This window comes from Glycine max, chromosome 13 (assembly GCF_000004515.6).
Source record: "Glycine max cultivar Williams 82 chromosome 13, Glycine_max_v4.0, whole genome shotgun sequence".
Lineage (NCBI taxonomy): Eukaryota > Viridiplantae > Streptophyta > Magnoliopsida > Fabales > Fabaceae > Glycine > Glycine max.
In genome coordinates, this window is record NC_038249.2 from 2721979 (window position 1) to 2747190 (window position 25212).

A 25212-nucleotide genomic window follows, 5' to 3' on the forward strand; every position below is an offset into this window, starting at 1 on the left:
GACCACAGCTCTTTTTGAGCTCAACAGCAAAGTTGTAACATTGTGTCTACTTTAATTTAAGACAAATTTCACAAAAATCCAACAGTTAGATTTTTAGAAATCATTGAGATAATGGTACTTGTCCCAGTAAACTTGGTTTTAAATTTTGATAAAATTTGAACAAAATCTCCTCTCTAATTGAAGCCTCCCCTATGAATTTAGAAATCGAGATGAGTACAGAGTCATGCAAGCACAACACAGTCCCAAACAAACAAAAACAGATTGTAAAAACAAGATTTTCACCACCCAATCTCACATATACTCAGATGAAGAAACAGAATTTTGTACATTTTAAAATGAAAAACAATTTGATCCAATTAGAATTTGAACATTCAGACTTGTGGTTCCAAAAAGAAAGGGGCAAATCTCTCTTCTAACTGACACCAAAAAAAAGATACACAGAGCAAAGCAAAAAAAGTTGGCAAAGACTGCTGTGTGGATTTTCCCCTCAAAGTGTGGAGACATACACAATAATTTAAAAGTTTCATTCTTTCATCCCAAGTCTTTCACAATTCATGCTTGATACTATGGAGGAATTCCCAATAATAGTTTAGCATGTGATCTGTAGGTGTCACTCTGTCCCACATTCCTGTAACAAATATAGCATATGCATCGGCAGCATACCTGATTGAGAAAGAATCAGAGTATCATTAAAGGGAATAAAACAGATATATAGCACTACCTAAATAATCAACAAAAGAGTGCAAACAAAACATACTTGCCAACACCATGCAGTTGTGTTACATGAGTCCAACTTTCATCCAAGTATTCCTCAGAGAGGCGCTGTAGCATTTCTGCCCTTTTGTGCTGAAAACCTAAAGTCTTTATTGTCTTTTCTATTTCCTCTCTTGTAACTTGTGTACAAGATTTTGCATCTGGACATAACTTGAAGAAGTTTGACACAACCTTTTTTGTCTGCATTTTGCACAATAATCCATCAGTATATAACTATATATCCGTGTATAATTTCAACTTTTACACTACACCATGGTCTATCTTAATTAAAAGGAAACCTCAAATTTCAACTTTTCTAATGCTTTTAACTAAAGCAGAAATTGAACTCTGCCAATAACCACTGGTTCTAATGGCACAATCTTCAACTAAGAGACTAACAATGTGGCATGTCTATCTTAATTAAAAGGAAACCTCAAATTTCAACTTTTCTAATGCTTTTAACTAAAGCAGAAATTGAACTCAGCCAATAACCACTGGTTCTAATGGCACAATCTTCAACTAAGAGACTAACAATGTGGCATGGTGACGTCTCGTCTTGGGACTTGACTAGGCTTCATGGTTCCTAAATTTAACATATTCTCAAACCATGCACCTACCTAATTGACATTATTTACTGAATATCATAAATGAACTGGAATTCAATATCTAAATTCAACAACCAACATGAACAAGACTTTGAAGTATTGAATGGAAGAATAATACAGAGAAATCCAAAAACACATCAAAAATTAGCAGCAAATGTAACAGCATCAAGATTCAAGTGTTCCTCTCCGACACAGCCCAGATGATCACATAAACTGTAGAGTGCAATTGAATCATAGTCCTTGTTTTTAACAAAATCTTTAGATTTAAAACAATTTAAAAAAAAATAAAAATCTAGTCATACACACACTAAGTAGTCTTAAAGAATCCTAAAAAGCTTGCTGCAAAGTAGCAAACCTTACATTAAGTAGTCCACAGTCTACACAAGACTTGCACATAACATATAAATCGGGAGAAAGAATATAGTGTGTTTGGATTAGATTCATGGCGAGAAATAATCAATTATTTTTTCATGGTGAAGGCAAAGCAACAAATAGTTGCTTCTACTTTTTCATGGTACCACCATGATTTTGAGGAGTAGAATTTATTCTTGGTGTTATCCAAACACTATAAAACAAGGGTTATAAATCTGCAGAAAGTGACCTGTGTCAATTCTGTTATGTATGGATGTCCAAACAAAATACTGGAAGGAGCTTAGGGTTTCAAATGAGTTTGTCAAGGAGGAAACTTTGAAGATTATAGTGGGTAAGAAATTGAAATACAGATTTCCAAGAAAAAGACAACAGAAGAAACCAAGTCCAAACTGCATGGTTTGGTTGACAGAAGTATACTCAAGTAATACACAGGATTGTAATTCACTAGTACCTCTACAATCGAAAAGAAGTGACTATTGTGCAAATAATTAAAAGTGGATATTACAGTAAAAAAGTGAGGCAAGAAACTCTGTAGTCTAAATGGAACATTTCCCACTTAAATGTCCTCCCAATAATTTTGGAAATTCTTTATTGTCAACCATCAAGCAAAAGGTCCTCAAGATATGAAAAGAATGGCATCTATAGTCCTCTATACTCTATACAGAACTCCCTAAATTTTTTTTGTCTTCTGGAACACATCAAGAACTTGACACCTGAAAGATGATTTCATTTCAATAATCACCTATTTATTCAAGGCAACATGCATCAATAGTAAAAAATAGCGAATAGAATAGAAGCCTTGGTTAGCAATTCTATACAGCATGGAAGAAGTGAAGAACTTAATACCAACCCAGCAACATTTTTTCAATAATAAAACTAATCCTTGTCAAATTATAAGAGAAATGCTAACAACACATTCTTTTAAATAAACTTTCTACTATTAGCTGAAATTCATTGGAAATTACAACTTTTTGGAGTCTCACTATTTAATGAGTCTCTCTCCTGACTTTGTAGTTTTCAATAAACTTTTACCAATAATAGTGTATTGGAAGGAGTGTTGTCAGCACTCCTCTTACAAAAAAGATGACTACGTAGGTTTAATTGTTACTGCCAAAATGTTATTCAGCTAAGAATTATGTACTACGCATTGATTTTCTCAATTAACAAGGCCCGAAGAACCACTTGCGGAAAGTTATGATATGCAACTTGCCAAGCATATAATTGCAGCAGGGGTGTTGAGATTTTAGTAGGCAAGATTACAAGGAGATTTAACAGCTAGAAAGTCATTGACCAAGGTCCCCACAAAGAGTACATGTTGCACAAAATTAAACATTGGCTAAACAGTCTTTAAACTCTCAAATCAGATTATAAATATAGAATGTTAGCTAACTTTGACAACAAACCAAAGAGGCAAAGACATAATAATTTTCATTTGCCCGCAAAAATATATACCGTAATGTTGTGAATATATAGATTTATAATAGTTCTTTCGTATGAATGTGATAGGTATATATAATAAGACACCAAAATTGGTGCAAATCAAGCATATCACAAATATAAAGACAGAGAGAAAGAACTAAACATTCATTATAATGAGATCAGCTTTACTAAGAACTTTGGACTAACGTGAAAGAAAAATATCACTATGAAATTAGTCATCAACAAGTTTTTATTAGAAGCAACAATTCTACCACTCAGCGCAAGATCAACCATTATTCTCTAAGACCAAGAGAGAATTAAACATAATTCCCCAAGACCCAAAGAGGATAAAAACATTAATAGCTGAGCTTTCATTTCAAAGATGGCAATAGCACATTGCTTTCTAAAGAAATAACATAGTAACCCACATAAAAGACATTTTAGAAAGCCAACAACAAGAACTATTAACAACCTTTTACCGAGCCTTTTAATGCAGATCAACATACAAATGACACAGTCTTGTAAAACAGCTACAAATGCAAGAGCAAAAAACATTTTCTGTTCCTCCAAATAGTACTCTTTTTTTTATGAATTGGGGTTGCAATTAGTGAGAGGGCAGGGAACCCCAACTAGGTTGGCACCCCCCAAAAACCCCTTCCACAATCACACCCTGAGATGCATTAAAAAAGAAAAACTGAGATGAATAAGATTACAAAAGAACAAATGGGGGAACTAGGCCAAAACCCATTGGAAGAGTATTTCTATTCCTAAAAAACTCATCCCTAACAAAAAATGGGGAAGAGTCCCACCATTGGAAGTTAACCCTGGACAAAGCCTCATGATTGGCTAATTTGTCTGCACAAGCATTCCCTTCCATATAAACATGAGAAACAACCAAAACTATATCTTTAGAAAAAAATAAACAGTTTTCCCATCTGCTGTGAAGACGCCAGGGGACAATAGAAGGCGAGTGAAAAGCTTGAATGACCAAAGCTGAATCACATTTAGGCCATAAATTCATCCGACCTTTATCCTTGGCCGATTCCAAGACTAAAATAGCAGCAAAAACTTCTGCAAACAGAGAGGATGCTATTAAATTATTAGATGAATAATTGAATATACCTGGCCACCAGCAGTCCGATTGAGAAGCATACAAATAACCAACACCCTCCAAGGGTCATGAAGATGATCCTCTTGAATGAGAACAATCTCAGACCGTGGAGGCTTCCATGTATTATCAGGTGTTTTTCTTTTGTAAGCCTCATCCCACTTCTCAGAAGCAGGAGGGAATCTTTTAATTTCAATAGATTTGTTACTGCAATTAGATTTATTTTCCTCCAGTTTATCCTCTACGAAGTTTTTGCAGGTATGCAAAGCAATGGATTCAGACGTGCTTCCCTTATCAAAAGGTTTGACATTAACCTTCTTACCACTATTATTACAAAAATACGGGGAAACATATCTAATACCATGGCCATTTTTCTGAACTAGAGGTTTTTTCTTCTTGGGTTTAACTTTACTAGTTGTGGCATTATTTCCATTCTCTTGCAGTTTATTTGAAATGACTTTCCTCTTGACATTAATCATTCCATTTTCAGTTACATTTCCATCCTCTTGCAGCTTATGTTCAAGGAGCCTACCAGCAGTACAACTTGATTCAGCACCAATCTTCTTCACATTGTCAGTTTCAAAGAAAGGAGAAACTTTTTGAATTTGAGTATGCCCAGCTGTCTCATCCTTTTTAGATGTTCTCTTGCCTTCATATCTAAACTTTTCAATTGGAATTTTACCTCCAAAAGTACAAGTACCCATTAAAGCAACAGAATCAAGGTCACTTTCATGGTCATGTTCTTTTACATTAACTGTCTTCTCATTGTCGTTCTGAAAGTAAGGAGAAACCTTCCGAACCTTGGCAAGCTCCTCAGCTGTTTTCCTGCTATTAGATTTTCTCTTCTTTGATTTAACTTTAATGGTTGCAATTTCATTTCTAATTTTTTGCAGTCCATCCTCAGAGAAGTTTCCAGAAGCAGCTGTTAACACAACAGAATCAGCATGAGTTTCAATTGACTGTTGTTTAACATTTTTCCCTCCATTATTTTCCACCAGTTTATCCTCCACGAAATTTCCAAAGGTAGGTAAAACCATGGATTCAGACTTGCTTTCCTTATTCGATGGTTGAACATTAAACTTCTTCCCACTGTCATTGTGAAAATAAGGGGAGACATATCTAACACCAACCTGGACTATATTTTCCTGAACCACAGATTTTGTCATCTTGGGTTTAACATTAAAAGTTTCAGCATCATTTCCATTCTCTTGCAGCTTATTTGCAATGACTTTCTTCTTTTTCAATTTAGTCATTGCCTTCTCAATTGCATTTCCATCCTCTGGCAGCTTATCTTCAAGGAAGCCACCACCGGTACCAGGTAAAGCACTGAATCCAATCTCACTGTCATAACAACATGATCCATCATCAACTTTCTTCCCTTTGTTACTTTGAAAGAAAGGAGAAACCTTTTGAATTTGAGCATGCTCCAATATCTTGTTCTTTGCAGATGTTTTCTTGCCTTGGAATTTAAATTTTTCAAATGCAACCTTATCACCATACTTACCCACTAAAGAAACTGAATCAAAAACATTTTCACGATCAAGCGCTTCTACATTAACTGTTTTCTCCTTGTCATTCTGAAAGTAAGGAGAAACCTTCCGAACCTTGTCATGCTCCTTGTAAGTTTTTTTACTATTGGATTTTCGCCTCTTCTTGGATTTAACTTTAATTATTTCAATTTCATTTCCATTCCCATACAGTTCCTCAAAGTCTCCAGAAGCAGATCTAACCACAACAGAATCAATATGACTATCAAGTCCGTGTTGTTTAATCTTCTCCCCACTATTATTTCCGTCCAGTTTATTCTCAATGGAATTTCCAAAGGTGGGTAAAGCAATGGATCCAGATTTGCTTTCCATATCCAATGGTTTGCCTTTAATCTTCTCCTCACTATCATTATGAAAATAAGGGGAAACATATCTAACACCAACCTGGGCTATATTTTTCTGAACCACAGATTCCATCTTCCTGGGTTTAACATTACAAGTTTCAGCATCATTTCCATTTTCTTGCAGCTTATTTGTGAAGGCTTTGTTCTTCTTTTTCTTCTTCTTGAATTTAATTGTTCCATTTTTCATTTCATTTTCATCCTCCAGCAGCTTATCTCTAAGGAAGCTACTACCAATACCTTGTGAAGCAATGGATCCAATCTCAAAATGTGAATCAGCATCAACCTTCTTCTCATTGTCACATTGAAAGAATGGCAAAAACTTATGAACTGGATCATGCTCAACAGGCTCAAGCTTCTTGTATCTTCCCTTGCACTTGGACTTAATCTTTTCAATTGCAATGTTATCTCCATTCTCTTCCTCCCTGTCTTGCACCATGTATCCACAAGTACCCATTAAAGCAGCAGAATCAAATTCATTTTCATGATCAAGTGCATCTACTTCGACGGTCTTCTTCACATTGTCAATCTGAAAGTAAGGAGAAACCTTTCTAACTTTGGCACTCTCCTCAACAGTTTTCTGGCTATTAGATTTTCTCTTCTTGGATATAATGCTGATGGATTTGGATCCATTTCCATTTTCTTTCACCTTATCAAATGATTCAAAATTTATCTTCTTTGCATTATCATTATGAAAATAAGGTGAAACATATCTAACACCAACCTGAACTTTATGTTTATGAACTTCAGGTCCCGTTTTCTTGAGTTTTAATTGACTGGGTTCAGCATCATCACCATTTTCCCAAAGCTCGTCCTCAACCGCTTTCTTCTTCTTCTTTTCCTTGGATTTAATCTTTCCATCCGCCGGCAGCTTATCTTCAACAAATTCAATGTGACAGCCATAACAACATGACTCAGGATCAATCTTCTCCACGTTGTCACCTTGAGACTCACGCTTCTTGAGTATGAATTTACTGATTTCAGTGTCATCACCATTCTCCCACAGCTTATTCTGAACTTTCTTCTTTTTCTTCTTCTTTTCCTTGGGTTTAATCTTTCCATCTGCCAGCAGTTTATCTTCGGCAAATCCAATGTCACAGCCACAACAGGATTCAGGATGAATCTTCTCCTCGTTGCCACCTTGAGGCTCACACTTCGTGAGTATGAATTTATCGATTTCAGTGTCATCACCATTCTCCCACAGGTTATCCTCAACCACTTTCTTATTCTTCTTTTCCTTAGATTTAATCTTTCCATCCGCCGGCAGCTTATCTTCAACAAATTCAATGTCACAGTCATAACAACATGACTCAGGATCGATCTTCTCCCTGTTGTCACCTTGAGACTCACGCTTCTTGAGTATGAATTTACTGGTTTCAGTATCATCACCATTCTCCCACAGCTTATCTTGAACTGCTTTTTTCTTCTTCTTTTGCTTAGATTTAATCTTTCCATCTGCCAGCAGCATATCTTCAACAAATCCAATGTTAGAGCCATAACAACACAACTCAGGATCAGCCTTCTCTCTGTTGTCACCTTGAGGTTCACGCTTCTTGAGTTTGAATTTTTTGGTTTCAGCATCATCACCATTCTCCCACAGCTTATCCTGAACTGCTTTCTTCTTCTTCTTCTTCTTCCTCCTTTCCTTGGATTTAATCTTTCCATCTGCGAGCAGCATATCTTCAACAAGTCCAATGTCAGAGCCATAACAACATGATTCGGGATCAATTTTCTCCTCACAGTCACCTTCAGGCTCATGCTTCTTGGGCCTTCTCTTCCTTTTGGATTTGATCTTTTCAGTTGCAATTTCATCTTTATTTTCTTCCCAATTGTCCTGCATGAATTTTCCACACGCACTCTTAAAAGTAACAAATTAGAAGAAAAAAAATCATTTCGATTTAGCTTATTTTAAGGGGGGGAAATAATTTTTTTCACTAGCTTCCCCATAGCTGTTTTCAAGTTGACAAAAATAGTTTCTCTATATTTAGCCATTACCAAACATGCTACAAAGGTCACTTACTCCCTTCTTCTCATAGTTGTGCCGAAAGTACGGATAAATCTTTGGAACTTTCTCTTTCTCATGCTTTTTAGACGTTCTCTTCCCGTTATTGGTTTTGGTGTTTGCAGCTCCCATTTCATTGCCACTCTTTGGCAAATCATGTTCCATCAACCTCTTTTTGTTGTTGGAAGCTTCTTCATTCTTCATCTTTGGCTTCTTTACATCAACCAAACTTCCTTCTTTCTGCGCAGGCAACGCTAAAATGTACTCCATTCTCCTACAAATAACAATAATATAAAAATAAAATATGCTAAGAAAAAACTAACTGTCATGCTCTCCTTTTTTATTATTTCATAAAAAAATTAGGAGGGGATGCTGTCCTAGTCCATGATGGAAAAGCCTCTCAAAGAAACTCTCTAATACACTCTTTATAACACATGAATGATTAAATAAAAAGTGACACCACACGATTATAGAAAGCTTTTGTAATATTGTACCAACCTGAATTGAAATAAAAAATGTGAGCAAGGTCACCGTAGAACCTCTATCTTCCAGAGGTATCTCCACCTACATAAGTCGCAACGGTAAATCAATCGTCAAAGGTTCTGTTTTTTTCTTTTGATTTTGAAGTGAAGTGGGAAAGGAAAAGAACAAAAAGAAGCAAAACAAAGAAGAAAAATAGAAATATTGTTAGAAGCATGTAACTTACCGCTATGCGGTGAAAGGTAGGACAAGCAAGGAAGGAAGGAAGGAAGGAGTCGGTGAAAATTTGAGCAATCAACAGTCATTAAACCTATTCCTGTGACTGTCAGGGTTAAAATCTGTGATTAAAGCGTAAAGGAGAGATAGTTTGGGGAACTGAAAGGACCGCGTAAATGGGGAATTGGGGAAATATGAAACCCGCTTTCTTATTTTGCTTTTTTTTTTTCAAATAAAACCAGTTTTTGCTTTAATTTTTTTTTTCTATTAAATATAGTATTTCTTTCATGGCGTTTGATAGGGTGAAAAGTTTTTTTTATGCCTATGAATAAAATTTATATAATTTTTTCATGAATCAAAACAAATACTTTAATTATTTAACACATTAAATAATCTAAATCTAATAGGAGGTTGTAACTCTAATATTTTTTTCTCTAGTACAACAAAATAGCTCACAAAAGTTATATTTCCACCTTTCCATGGAAATACTTTTGTGGGAAATCTAACTAAAAGCATCCGAGGCGGTTTGCTAAATTTTTCCGTGTCTAAACATCATGAATCTTAAAAATCATAATTCCTATAAAAAATTAAATTTATTTTGTTGATTATGAATATTATTATATAATTTTCCTTGAAAATATAAAAATAAAATAATATATTTATCACAATCTTTAATTATTTACCTCGTTAAATAGTTTAATTAGAATAATATAATATTTTTATCTTAATTAAACTTATTTTTTTAACTTGAGAATCGTAGATTCTCACTTTCTCATGAAAATATTTTCATGAAAAATTTGACAAAAAAATTATTGAAAAACATTATTTTCTCAAAAATATTATTTTTTAAAAATCAAACTAAACATAAAAAAATAACATTTATAACTTAATATTCCGGAAAAACTAAGTATTTTCCATTATACCAAATATCCTCTCACAGTAAACATTTTTTTTCCTGACAATGATATTTTTTAAAAGATATATTGAATATGGGAAAATTAAAATCTCTGCCCTCCTCAAATGCTAACTAAATTGTCTCTTTTTCTCTACTCTTTTGTTTTCTTACTGTAGTAATTTTACTCTTCAACTATTGTAATACGTTCAACAAGTTCAGTTTATGTTCAAATAAATTTATATTTATTCACGTCTATGTATAAAAAATATTCACTCATGTCTTATATTATTTTAATTTAGAAAAATATAAATTAGTAGAACATTTTCCTATGATCAAGGACATTTGTTGTGTGGTTTTTGTCCCATATAAACTTTTTCATTAAATTAAACTGATGTAATAACTTGTTCTACAAGGATGTTTCAATCATTTTTAATGTATATGTAAATATTTGAAATATATATTGACATAGTTATAATCATTGATATATATATATATATATATATATATATATATATATATATATATATATTTGATATTATTATTTTATATTTTATATTCTTGCCCAACTACCTCATGGTTTATCTCATGTGGTATCTTCTTTTTTTTTGTTTCAATTCATTTTTGAATATACAATTTTGGCTCCTATATAAATTTAATTACATATTTAGTCCTTAAATTTTTTAAAATTGAACAATTTTAGTCTATCCTTAATCTATCAATATTGATATGGCCATGATTGATAAAATGTGTTACTAACCTATTTGCTTAAGAAATTAAAAATATAAAATTTGTTTCAATACATTTCAAAATTATTTATTTAAATAAAATTTTTAAATAATTATTTTTAATTTTTAAAATACATTAAAGCAAATATTACTCTTTATTTTAATGTTATTAATTTTTTTTGAATAAAATAGTCACGCATGTTATCGATCACACGACCACATTAGTATTTTTTATTTAATTTTGGATGATAAACTAATGTGAACTAAAATTGTTTAATTTTGAAAGCATTGAGGACTAAATGTGCAATTAAAATTTTGTAAGGATAAAAATTGCATACTTGCAATAATATTGAGACCAAAAGTAAGTTTAAGTTTTTTCATAGGAAAAAAAATATTAATAAAAGTGCAGCACAAGGCATGCTGACTTTTCCAAGCTTACATAGTTGCAAAAAAGTCTTGGTATAGCCATAAACTAGATATGAATAAACACGTAACTACCCCACACTTCAAATGTGTATAGGAACAAATATATATAATTTTGCACATTGAATTCTACAACTTTTGCTTGTTATGAGATCTAGAGATCCAGATCGAAAGATTTCCTTGTTAATGAACAAGAAATGTAGGAGAAACAAGAAGACCTTGTAGAGGTAAAAGTGTTGAATCCACATTCCTAATTTTAATTATGACAAATCATTAGCAATGTAAATTCAAAGGATGATGAAATTAAGTGATGACTAACATTTATATTTAAGCGTTTCAGTTTTTATTTTCTTAAGAAACATATGTGTTCTTTCATTCTTAGGTACATAGAAAGGTTTAGAGAATTGTTGTGAGAGTTAACAACTCAAAAGATCTTTTGAAACCCATCAAAATGATGAAATTTGTTTCCCTCTAAATACTTGGTTCTTGGCAAGATATTGAATAACAAGGCCTTACACAAAAGATTCATCAAAGGCTACATAAAGAGCATCATGGTTTAGAATGAAGCTATATAGAGTCTCCATCAGAATGATAAAGACTCTAACTCTAAGTTTCTAAACTCTTGATGATTAAGGGAGATTAAGAATGAATCACTTGAACAAAATCAGAGGACTAAAGTTTGATAGTTCATCAACTTTCATTTGTTGCCAATCCTTGTAGGCACATCAAAAAGGAAGAACCAATAGCACAAGAAGATGTAATATTGTTGAATGAAGAATTTGTTCATAAGAAATATTGATGAAAAGCATCAGAATGAAAAGACTAAAGAATACTATTCAATCTAACCGTGGACAGAACACTAACACACCAACAACTGAATTAAAATCTATACTAAATTGTTTTCAATTTGATATATAGAACTCTGTGTTTGGACCAACGGACATGAACATGAGAGACCTCTGAGCGACGCATAGAAGAGATGACAAAGAGATATCAATAGGTGATGGGAGTTTATTATTGGTTTACAACTTTTAATACCATAGTTGGGGTCAGGCAATCCAACTATGGGGATGTATGTTTGTCCTTATGCATATTGATTTTCAAGGGAAAAACTATATTTTTTACTAATTGGATGTGATATATTTGTTATTAATGAATGAAATTATGAATGATATTGTTGTTATCTGAAGACCTGGGGAATGTGAATCCCAAACATGAAATTTATATGTATATGTGTGGAAGGCGATTACTAATGATGTTGATGACATTAAGATGAGATTGTGTTGTTATGATAATATTGATATGAGATGATGTTGATGTTGATGGTTATGATAATATTGATATGAGATGATGTTGTTGCTGATAATAATATTGATATGAAATGATGTTGATGTTGATGATGATATTGATATGAGATGATGTTGATTTAAAAAGTTTAAGGGTTTCCTAGATTATCAATTATAGGAAATCAACGGGATCTTGAAACTTATGGTTCTCACAAATAATGTGTACATTTTTCCATAGTGAAACTTCTCTCCGATGTACCTTAACGTCTTGAAAGAGGAGAGAAGCAAAATTTCAATCCCTTGATTATTCTTTTTGTCTCTTTACGTTTGTGATGGCTAAAGATTAAAGGGAACACTTTTCGTCAAGAAGGGGACCTTGTTTCACATTAATGGATATTAACCCCCTTTTATAACCACTACTCCCATCAAGTAACACTTACCTCTAGAAACTTATCCTATTTAACCCAATTACAATTTAGTCCTTAATAATTAATTATTTATTTATTAGTCCCTACATAAGTCACATGTCTCTCACATGAGACATTAATTCTAATAATTGATGTTGATAATGACATTGAGATGAGATGGTGTTGATGTTGATATTGATAATGACATTGAGATGAGATGATGTTGATGTTTATGATGTCATTGTGATGGATGTGTGTTGTGTATGTACATGAAGGGGTGTAATGATCATGTTTGATATCCCTGGAGGGGGAAATAGAGTGGTTAAAGAATTTTAAGCATCCCTAGAGGGGGAAGGGGATTGCTTAGAATTTTTAACTATCCATGATAAATGCATTGATGGTGCCTATGTTTCATACTTCATACTTGCATGAAACTAGTATAAACTTTGGTAGTAAGTACTTGTAGTTTTTAATGAGGAAAAATACTTGTACTTGGAGGCATGTCACTTGGTTTGGGACTTCCCTGAGATTCAGGCTGATCACCATGAGGGGGGGGGGGGGGGGGAGTTGCTTGTACACGAAAGAGTGACCTCGATAGTTGTTGTCTAGTTTTCCTAAGTGAGGGTGTCGCATGGACACGCTTAGGCTATTTCCTGACGAATGATACCACATTGCATTTGAGAGTTGAGTTAGGTGCATGCATTATTCTGAGCATAGTTGATTGAATTGTGAAAAAGTTGATGATTGATTGTTAAATGTAAATTGAATTGATGGGTTGTTGAGAATGATTGTAGTTACTGTTATTTTTTTCTTGCTAACTATTGTCATCTAATTTTTTTATCTTTTATAATAAACTCATCCTTGCAATTTTGTACCATGTGCTTGGTACCTGTGATGATCGTGAACCTTCGTTCGTGGAAGCAAATGGACAGTAGTAGATGATGCTGGAGGAAGATTCTTTTGTTGGAGCCACCAAGCCAACATGATGACGTTGAAATTATTTTGGGAAAAAATTGTGTTTTGTTATCAACTCTGTCGTGGTTGGTTCCTTGATTCTTTTTTATTCGGACATGTAAATTTCAGGCTTAGATACACGTGTAAACTAAATTACGTTCTGTCATGTGAATCATGTATAATGGTTGGATGTCATCTTTGAATTGAATTGAGAATTCCTAACAATTAATACTACCTTGATATGTCAATAGGAAGTTCTCAAAAAGAAATATAATAGTTTCCTTTGATCTCAGATTATCATAGTAATTAACAAGTTAATTATTATGTTTTAATTTCGGACCCTTAGGGTACTAGTTGAATGGATATTGAATATGATTAAATACTTATAAAATTAATAATTAATCAATAAGGAATCCATCAATTCTTGATAATGAGTTTGAGATCTATGATAATTAAGACATTGGCCAAGACAATATTGAATGAAAGAATAAAAGAGTTTCTTAAGTCATTCATTAATTAAATGTGTTAGCTTATTAGAGTTTGACAATAATATTATACTCTATAATTAACCTTAAGCTATAAATAATGGGAGAAAATATTACATTATTCTTTTATTGGTTCTTGAAGGTAAAAAAATATTACTTCATACTATTTGGACGTTAAGGAGTGTTTGCTAGACGCCTACCTTGATTAGTAAATTAACTATGATTAATTTACTATCGATTTAGTATTAAACCTATGGAATCACATACAAATAAGTGTTCCAATATTTCCAAAAGAAAAATAATTTATTTGATAATTAAATTAGATAATTTAATTTAATCAAATAAATACTTTAGTATAATATTATTATATTCTCTGCTAGCACCAATAATATAATAAATATAAAAAGAGTATTATTTTATAAATGTGAAAGTTGTCTATGAAATAAGAATAATATTTTATTGTTACATACCAGGATCAAATCATGTAATTAGTTATCGTAATTAGTCATATGATTAAGTGTGAATTATATTAGTCTTATATTAAGAAGCTTCTTAAAATAAAATATACGAGATAGTTTTATTTTTATAAAGATAAAGAGATATAAAATTATTTTAAATAAAAATTTTTCCTTTTTTCTCTTTGAAAAATGGTCCAAATTCATATCTCTTTAACATGATAAACAGAACTGAGAGCAAAGTACACCAAACAAAAAAGTTTAAGCCTAGTAGTAAGAGAGTTTGCTCTTTAGAGTTCCATTGATCAAATAGTTGATAACATATATTGATGTCGTGTGGATACACGTAAAGTCTTCACAATATTGAAGAACTTTATACTCCAATAGCTCATATCCAGGTTCGTGTTCATTTTGATTTTTTTTTTTTGCAGTAGTATATTTTAAATCCAAAAATAGATCCCTTTTTATTCCGCTATATGTGTTATGAACACTAATTTTTCTTACATCGAGGCATGTTGGTGGTTTAGGACCTGTGCCCAATACGCTTCGTTTCACAATTCGCCAACACAATCCTTTGTGCACTTTTGAGACGTACTCTAATGTGTAAAATGGATGTATGTAGGTAGCGTAATATCATGGTGAGCACACTTTCCGGCATCAACGACATGTGTATCTTTTTTAATTTATGACAATCACACCACCTTAATTCGATCTAGTCTAAGCGTGAAATTTCGAATTGGTCACCCCTCTCTCGGTTTATTAATTGTCTCTTGCACTAAGAATAGTGCACTGCATCAATCAAACTCAAGAACATGGTGAAAGTTGTCTTTTTCTATCTGTCATCCATGGTTTTGCTTAATATTTCTCAAATGACGCGAACTCAATTAATATTCTTATATATATGTGTTTTTTTTTCCTATAAAGGTAAACAATTATTTATTATAAGAAAAAAATACATATATAAAAAGCATTTTAATATAGTAATCATGAGTAATAAATAACACATAATAATGAAATAATATTTCTACAAAAGTATATTAATAAAATATAGAACTAATTGTTTATATTTTTATATGTACAGGAATTGAGAAATAAAAAAATTAGATAAATTGAGAAGCAAAAGCACAAACTTTACCGGGATAATTTTAATAATTTTATATTTACAAATGTCTCATATCATTCTAATTAAAAAAGGTTATATTATTTTGAAGATTCCTAAACTTTTTGGAAATTTTTAATTAGGTCCCTAAACTATTTTTCTTAATTAGATCCTTTAACATGTATTTTTTTTTTTTAATTTGGTCTTTATGTTTAGCTGTCATTACAACATATTAAAACTATGAATTAGTTGTGTGAATTTGTAACAAGGTTCTTGTAGGTGAAGCCTCTAAAGACTTGTGAAAGAATATTTAGGTTGAGTGGACCTACAAAGGTGAGAGTGCTGATTGAATGTTAGAACAAATAAGTATCCTTAATTTTTTTTTAGATTTGTAACAAACAAAGGAACAAGTTTTTAAAGAAATAAAAGAAATCATGCTAGTAGGATGAAAGATAATAAAATTTTGGCTAAATTTTAAATTTTGATTCTTCTAAAAATGTTAATTGGCAATTTTGGTCTTTGTATTTTTCTTTCTCATGATTTTGGTCTCCTATTCTAAAATTTCTGTAATTTTGGTTCAATTTTTAATTTTGCATATTTTTTTTCTCTTTTTATTTTGGTCCAATTAAACCTTAAATCTAACATCTTCATTTAAGATATCATAAAAAATAGGCTTAATTGTAAATTTTACCATCAAACTTTCAATATTTTATGAATTTTACCAATGAAGTTTAATTTTTATGAATTTTACCACCCAACTTTCACAGTTTGGTGGATTTTACCACTAAAGTGTTTTTTTCACGAATTTTGCCATCTAAATTTCAAAATTTCGCAAATTTTATCATCCAATTTTTTTATTTTTTGTGCATTTTATCGTTAGGTTGAAAATAAAATAACATCATTTTTATCTAATTTTTCTTGTGGCACATCCACATGATAAAATGTGTAAAAATTTAAAATTTGGATTGTAAAATTCACAAAATAATAAAAATTGGGTTATAAATTTTACAATTTAACCTAAAAAATTATTTAATTAAAATTTATAAAGAAAAATGGAATAAATATATGCAAAAATGAAGATTGGATTAAAATAGTGAATTTTTGAAAATAAAAAATCAAAATCACAAAAAAGAACAGGGGAACCAACATCACATAGCCAAAACTAGAATTTAGCTTAAAATTGTTTTTGGTAGTATCTTATGATCAAATGATGCAACCACTTATTAAAATATTTTATGTTAATTTCATCTTTGCTTTTATAGTCATGTGCACATAAGGACCTTGGACAGCACACTTATAATTCTCGAACAATCCTTGAAGTTTCAAAGAGAGGTCAACTAAAAAGTGATTGCCTAATCTCTTAAAAAGAGATGCCAAGTTAGAAGAAAGAGATGTTAGAGTGTGTTTAAACAAAAATGAAATATGTTTCACTGCAATTAGAGATTCTATACGAGAAAAGAAGAGATAAGCTATATGTTACATTATTGAACCCAACAACCACTTTTTTTCTCTCTCAAAAGGACGAACTCAAACGAAAGAAGCTAGAAGTAAAAGGAAGAATTGTGAGACAACTGACTACTTCTTAAAGTCTACCTATATACACCAAAGATCCTTGCACAATAAATAGAGACAACAACATTGAAACTTATAAGATTTCTTAAGCTTTATTTGTTCCTTAGTAAAAAAAAAATCTTTGGAAAATCTTGTACTTTAATTATATATTTGTCTATTAAGACGATAGGATTATAAGACTTACCTATAACTAAATTTCTGAGTGGTTTTGGCAAAAGCTTTAGATACTTTGATTTAAGGAATACTTAGAATGTTTGCTTGAAGTGATAATTGTAAAAATAGTTGCATCTTGTGAAAATATAATAGAACTTGATAATTTGTCAAGAAGTAGATGTGATCTTTATGCTATAAACGAACTAATATAAAATTCTTTGATATCCTTGTATTATTCTTAGTCTTTTGTTTTTCTAATCTTAAATAATAATTTTGCTACTCACTACTATACTCTTCCACCCACAAAAAAGTACAAAACGCAGCAAATAAATTCTGCATAATTGTATGAAGCTGTTAAAATATTCCTAAACTTGGTTACCTGAAAGTGACAGCTCTTATAGAATCTATTTGGAAATCCCATATACTGCATAATGGCACCACCAGCAAAAGCACCGTGGACCCTAAAACACCCCATAACTACTTCACCATGTATGTAACCAAGCAAGCCACCCCCTGTCACCAAGTGGTGCCAAAACAAATTTTACCCATCAACCTACTTGTAAACTTTCTAGTTATAGAGTCACCTCACTCAAAAAACCAGTGCCCAAAACCACCAAGATCTGCCTTCCCCAAAGTATTACACACTGTTTTCTCCTCTCTAACCCCTTGCCCCAAGACACACCATAGGATTTGAGTCCCAACATTGTAGAGACTACACAAACCCCTTCTTAGCTTTCATTACCTCTTGCACATTCACCGGCTAAGACTCGAATACCTCTATTCCTTACTGACCAAATGGCCCAAATCACAGCGAAACAGACAACTTGGCTCCCTTTAGTTTCCATAATAGTGTCCAGAACAACCCCTGAAACTGCTGAAACATCCTCTACCAATATCATTATTACATACTGTCACAACCCCCCGCCACTCAATACTTCGTCCACACTTGATATGACCGACCACATCCACGAACAGATGGCTTACATCTTCCACCATATGTGAAGACACCCCACACAAATAGCATTCATCAGATCAATTCTACTTTAAATTAAACATCAAGCTTAAGAAACTACTGAATAATACTTGCAACAATGCATAAGTAAAATAATGTCATGTGCTCTACAACACTACAACCCATATACAAAATAAGATCAAAGTATCTCAAAAAGATGGATGTACATGACAAAGATAACATGCCTAAATGTGGAATATACATAAACGGGGAAACTAATACAAAACACACCCCGTAACTAGCCACATAAGATTCACCCTACAGACCTACATCTAGTGCTTACCCACTAAAGCAGCAGAATCAAAATCATGTTCATGATCAAGCGCTTTCACATGTAAGGAAAAACCTTTCGAATCTTGTCACCCTCCTCGGCAGTTTTTGGATTATTCGATTTTCTTTTCTTCATGAGTTCAACTTTAATGGTTTCAATTCCACTTCCAATTTCCTGCACTTCCTCCAAGTCTCCAGAAGCAACTGTAACCACAACAGAATCAATATGACTATCTTGACCCTGTTGTTCACTCTTCTCCCCACTAATATTTACCTCCAGTCTTTTCTGAACCACAGATTCCATCTTCATGGGTTTAACATTACTGGTTTCAGCATCATTTCTCTTATTTAGCAGCTTATCTGCAAAGACTTTGTTCTTCACATTGTCACTCTGAAAGTAAGGAGAAACCTTTCTAACCTTGACACTCTCCTCAACAGTTTTCTGGCAATTAAATTTACTCTTCTTGAATTCAATGCTAATGGATTCAAGTCCATTTCCATTTTCTTTCAGCTTATCCTCAAAGCAGTCTCCAGAAGCAGAAGTTAAAACAACAGAAACAGCATAACTTGCATGTCCCGGTCGATGATTAATCTGTACCTCGCTCCCATCTTCCTCCAGTTTATCCCTCTTCAAGTCTCCATAGGTAGGTAAAGCAATTGGTTCAGACATGCTTTCTATATCCAATGGTTTGACTTTTGTCTTCTTCGCTGTACCATTATGAACTATATTCTCCTGCAGTTCATCCTCAACCTCGACTGTTTTTTTCTTCTTTTCCTTTGATTTAATCTTTCCACCTGCAAGCAGCTTATCTTTACCAAATCCAATGTTACAGCCATAACAAAAAAATTCAGGATCAATCTTCTCCTCGTCACCTTGAGGCTCACGCTTCTTGAGTATGTATTTACTGATTTCAGCATCATCACCCTCATCTGCAGCTATATTCTCCCACAGCTTATCCTCAAGCGATTTCTTCTTCTTTTCCTTCGATTTAATCTTTCCATCTGTCAGCAGCTTGTCTTCAACAAATCCAATGTCACAGCCATAACAACTAAGCTCAGGATCAATATTCTCCTTGTTTTCACCTTGAGGCTTACACTTCTTGGACCTTTTCTTCCTTTTGGATTTGATCTTTTCAATAGGAATTTCATCTCCGTTCTCTTGACTGCCATAACACAATTCAGTATCAACCTTCTTCTCATTGTCACCTTGAGCCTCATGACTCTTCAGCCTTCTCTTTTGTTTCGGTTTGATCTTTCCAATTGCAGTTTCATCTCCATTCCTATCACTGCCATAACAGCATGATTCAGAACCATTCTTCTTCTCGTTGTCACCATGAAGCTCATACTTCTTCAACCGGTTCTTCAACCTTCTCTTCCTTTTAGATTTGACCGTTTCAATTGCAATTTCATCACCATTTTCTTTCCCATTGTCCTGCACAAATTTTCCAAAAGCACTTGTATAAGTAAAAGAGGAAAAAATCATTTTTCTCATTTTGTAACTTTTTTTAAAGAAACAAATAAAAAAAAATCATTTTTCACTAGTTTCCCCATAGCTGTTTTCAGATAAACAAAAATTGTTTCTTCTTTTATAGGCATTACCAAACAGATTATTAAGGTCACTTACTCCCTTCTTCCCATAGTCATTCCAAAAGTATGGGGAAACCTTTTGAACTTCCTCATGCTTTATAGATGTTCTCTTCCCATTATTGGTTGTAGTGTTTCCAGTTCCAATTTCATTGCCACTACTTTGCAAATCATGTCCAATCTTAATGTTGTTATAAGCTTCTTTATTCGTCCTCATCGGCTCCTTTAAGTCAACCACAGTTGGTAATTTCTGGGGACAGTAGGCAGGCAGTGCTAAAACGATCTTTCTGGTTGCAACTTTTCCTTGATTCTCTTCACCATTGCCCTGCATGAATATTCCACAAGCACTCACATGAGAAAAAAAAATGGTTTTGCTTATTTTAAAGAAAAAACATTTTTTCACTAGAGTCTCCATAGCTGTTTGCAAATGGACAAAATGTTTCTTCATAGTTAGGCATTACCAAAGATGCTATTCAGATCACTTACTCCATTGTTCCCATAGTGATTTCGAAAGTAGGGAGAAACCTTTGGAATTTCTTCATTCTTCCTCTCTGGCTTCTTCACGTCAGTCACATTTCCTTCTTTCTGGGCAGGCAGCCCGAAACTGAACTCCATTTTCCTACAGTAAAATTCCATGTTGAGTGAGTTTCAGATTTTCAATAGGTTCAAAATAACAAAATCTAAAATGTCATTTTTATTTTAGAACAACTGAATGAATGACTAGCAAGGCACTTCATGAATCATGACTGGTGAAAAATGGTGCATACATCTCACTTTCACTTACTGCTAATATGATACTCTGATTAGGTAAAGTGACAACCAACCAACCCTTTTCCCACTTCCCACTAGATGACAATATTATAAATAGAACTGTAAATCTCTAACATCACAAAACACTAAAATACCATTTGTCAAAGTTCTAACTCAAGGCATAATTAAACAAAGTTCTGAAGTTCATCTCATAATCAAGTTGTAGGTAACAAATCAATTTGAAAGAGAAGAAACCAAAAAAAAATGCAAAACGAAAAGAAATAGAAACAATGAAAGAGCATGAGGCACATGAATGATTCTAATTCTACTTAAATAAATAAAATGAGACACCACACGATTTAGAGAGATACATTGCAGAAAGCTTTTGAAGTGAAGTGGAAAAGGTAAAGAACAAAAAATAAATAAATAAATAACGAAAGAGCATGTAACTTACCAGTTACCGCAAAGCTGTGAAAGGTAGGGAAGATGGAGAGAAAGATGAAAATGAGATCAGTCATATAAATAATATTTTAGGAACCAAAACAAGCGCGTAAATGCGGAAATGAAACCACTCTCTTTTCCCGCTTTTGTTTTTCGCTGAATAGAAAAGCCAAATAAAATCAATCAGATTTTGGTTGAATATTATATTGTTTCTATTGCCAAATGAAATTGAAGTACATTTGACTAGCGCCCAAGCTTAAGATTAAGGTCATTTGGAAAAATGCCCCCACAAAGAGAAGGTTCAAGTATCGTTTATTTAAACGCATGTATAATTCTTAATTTTACAATAAGTTTATGTGATATAATATTATGAATGAATATTTAATTGTTTCATTATAATCTTTACATACAGATGTCTCTAATTATCTTACAATATAATTGTCTTGTACTATAAAACTAAGAAGGACAACAATTTTAGTTTAGCTGTTTTTTAATATAAGTTGTAGCTTTAAATAGTGATTAAGTAACTAAGAATTGTTGTAGTTCTAAATTTTTGTTTTTAATATATAATTGGAGAATATATATATATATATATATATATATATATATATATATATATATATATATATATATATATATATGTGTGTGTGTATGTATGTATATATATATATATAATAATTATGAAAAAATTAATTACTTTATTTAAATAATAAAATTTATAAGTAAAAAATTAATTATTTTAGTCTAGGTAGAACGTAGAAGATTTTATAAATGAAAGAATTTAATTATTTTATTCAAATACAATTTTTTTAAAAAAATCATCATTTTATCAAAATAAAAAATTTTGATAATAAAATTTAGAAATGAAAAAATTTAATTGTTCTCTCCATACACAAGATCTTACAAATGAAGGAATTTAATTTCCTTATCCAAACAGCAAAATGTAAAAATGAAGAAATTTAAATTAAAATAGTTGAAATTTTTGAAATTTAAAATTACTTAGAATTCTAAAATAATGTAAAATTTACTAGGTAAAATGGGGATTCGCTTGCTACACATTCTTGCAACAATTTTCTATATAAAACGGGGGTATTTGCTCCAACTAGGGGTGCAAATGAGTCGAGTAGCTTGTTAAGGGCTTTTGACTCGGCCTATGTAAGACTCGGCTTGACTTGTTTACTATAAAGGTCAAGTTTAAACTTTTTAAAAAGTCTTTTTAAATAAAAAGGTCAAGCCCAAACTATAAAAAAAGCTTGTTAAATTTGACAGGTCTGTTTAACTAACAATAATAATAATAATAATAACTTTATTTTATCAAATCTTATCTTATTCAGGTTTTATTCCATCTAAATTTTATTTTATTCAGATTTTATTCCATCTAGATTTTATTTCGTCCAGATTTTATTTCATCCAATTTTATCTTATCTTGTCTAGATTTTATTTTATTTCTTTTATGGACTTGGACTTAAAATAGATTTGTTAGATTTGGGACTGAGGACCTAATCCATACATTTTTTAATATTATGTTTTTTTTTATTTTCTTTTGATATACTTTGTGTTTTAACGACTTGAATTCAATATGATTTTGTTTATCAATTATTTTTGGATTTGTACATTACTTATACGAAATTTTATAAGTTTTTTTTAGTTAATATTTCACTAGGTTTTAAAATAATTAATTAATCAAAGACATCTTTAAGCAAACTTTTAAATAGGCTCGTGAGTCAAGCTAAGCTTTTATGTAAGCCGAGCCTTTAAAAAAACCTATGACAGGTAATGAGCCAAGTTCAAGCCTTACATATTCAACTCAAGCCGAGTTCAAACTTAGTAAAAGCTTGACTTGGCTCTCATCTCCACCCCTAGCTCCAACTAATTTCTTAGCTATGCAGATAGAAAAATGTCAAGAACCAAAAACTATAAGCAACCTAATAATAAATACACATGTATGCAGATTCAGCAAAGATAAAGAAATTATAAATGAGAGCTTCCACAGCCAAAGTAAAGGTGTTGTCATAAGGATAAGCTAGAAAATTTAGGTCCTCCAATAACTGCAAATCATTCATTCTCTGCTTCCAACTTTCAGCTTCTTTTGTTTGGATGTTGGAGGACTGCCCAGATAAGAGAATATTAACATTCTCATAAAAGCAATAGAGGACCGAGGAAAAATCAGATCGGTGTCTTCCTCTGTTTGGAATCAATAAAAAAAGGAAATGACAGAAGAATGAAGTGTGGGAACAACATGCTTCAGCAATCAGTCCAATTTTGGGAAGAGATGTGCTTCTTGTTTTAAAATTACTAATTTACTCGTACTTTTGTATGCTTCTCTTTTACATTAGGGACTTATATTTGGTGAATTCTCATAGATATAACCATGGTTGGTAAACATACCTTCTAAGAAAAGTTTGTATATCAGCACCAAGACTAGTACGTAACTCGTCAATATTTGCATCAACCTCATCGCTACATTTCAATAGGTTGCAATCATCTAAAAAACAAGCAGATTTAACCGTATGGGGATAAGTGATTAATCTTTTATCTCTGCCTCAAGATGTTCCATCAAAATAAGTGCTGCACAGAGGTCCATTGCAAGTTAGAATAGAAAACGCAGCTTATTAGTAATCATGTATATAATCTAGGAACAAAATGCATGTTACATTTGAAAAGACATGCATTTAAGTTAGAAACAAAAAGGCATACATGATACCAATGGCTCGAATCATTTTAAGGTTGAATTTACTAACCAGCTCCTTACAAACCATCATTTTTGCACGCTGAATGATCAACAGTTTCAAGCTTATCAGCATGTCCTGCAAAAATATTCAAATTTTGAACATAAAAAATTAAGAGTTTACAAGAGAAATCACTCAAAAGTGAAGGAGTGCATCCAACTTCATCAAACACATATAACCCAGCTAACCGTGACTGATCAAATCTACTTTAAACTAGATTTGCACATATTTTTCCCTCACGGCAGCATCAACATCTTTTTCCCTCTTAATTTTCCGGCCCCACGAAGCCTCTCGGTCCTCGAACTTCTTCGAGTCAGCCTTCAAGTTAGAGTTGTCAGCAGCCAAGTCTATATTAGCATGAAGGGCTTGATCCCTTTCCTTGGTCATGCCTTCCAGCTCTTTCTTCAACTTCAACACTTCTCGGTCAGCCGAGGAGTTCGATAGAATCATTTGTTGAGCAATGGCAGTAGACCTCACTTGAAGTTCTCAATACATTACCCGCGCAGATGATGCGTTGGCACCTTGCAGCATGTCTTTGCCAAAATCCGACACTACACCACTCGGCATCAAGGCTTGTGGATGATAAGCCGAATTAAAAAATTTCTAGCCCAATGCCATGGGCAATGCATTCAGGGAACCAAGAAGAGAAGGAGAAAATCGATGAAGTGTTGGTTGCTACAACCTCTTCGGAGGCCGAACCTCCTCCTCGCTCTCTTTACGACCCCTCTTCTTCTTATTCTTGTTTGCAGAAGGAACAACATCCTTAGAAGAAAGGCATGGTGGAGGAAGAGGATCAGTAGGCCAGGTCACTGAGGCATTCTTGACATTGACGCCGACCTCTCGGCACACATTGACGAAATCAAAAGCTTCCATATCAAATATTATGAGTATAGCTGCAAAAAAGAAACTAAATAAGCAATGTTGTTATGTTAACTTGGTACAATAAAGGAAAAACAAAACATACCTCTCAAGTCCCTAAAAACAGTTAAGGACTTGAAAAGCAAAACAAGGGGCTTAACCGGCAGCCTCTGAGGTAGCTTACTCAGAAGGGTCAAGTTGTGCCATTCTTGAATAGTTAAGTAGTCCTCCAGGTAGTCATCATACCTCCTCAACACTCGTTGCCCATAAA

General features: G+C 32.6%; 2 protein-coding genes across 2 annotated transcripts; both read right to left on the reverse strand.

The window, feature by feature from the left end:
- Window positions 1-275: 275 nt before the first annotated feature.
- Window positions 276-9222, reverse strand: LOC100793802 (uncharacterized). Its single transcript, XM_006593814.4, has 6 exons — window positions 8854-9222; window positions 8646-8711; window positions 8166-8421; window positions 4272-7979; window positions 758-954; window positions 276-663 (listed from the first exon to the last, which is right to left on the reverse strand). Exons 3-6 carry the CDS (start codon window positions 8415-8417, stop codon window positions 546-548), a joined length of 4275 nt encoding a protein of 1424 aa, XP_006593877.1. The 5' UTR covers window positions 8418-8421; window positions 8646-8711; window positions 8854-9222; the 3' UTR covers window positions 276-545.
- A 9108-nt stretch (window positions 9223-18330) lies between these two features.
- Window positions 18331-21506, reverse strand: LOC102666145 (uncharacterized). Its single transcript, XM_006593815.4, has 4 exons — window positions 21368-21506; window positions 20650-20782; window positions 20204-20488; window positions 18331-20011 (listed from the first exon to the last, which is right to left on the reverse strand). The coding sequence occupies exons 2-4, from the start codon at window positions 20776-20778 to the stop codon at window positions 18638-18640; spliced, it is 1788 nt and encodes a 595-aa protein (XP_006593878.1). The 5' UTR covers window positions 20779-20782; window positions 21368-21506; the 3' UTR covers window positions 18331-18637.
- Between the last annotated feature and the right edge of the window lie 3706 nt (window positions 21507-25212).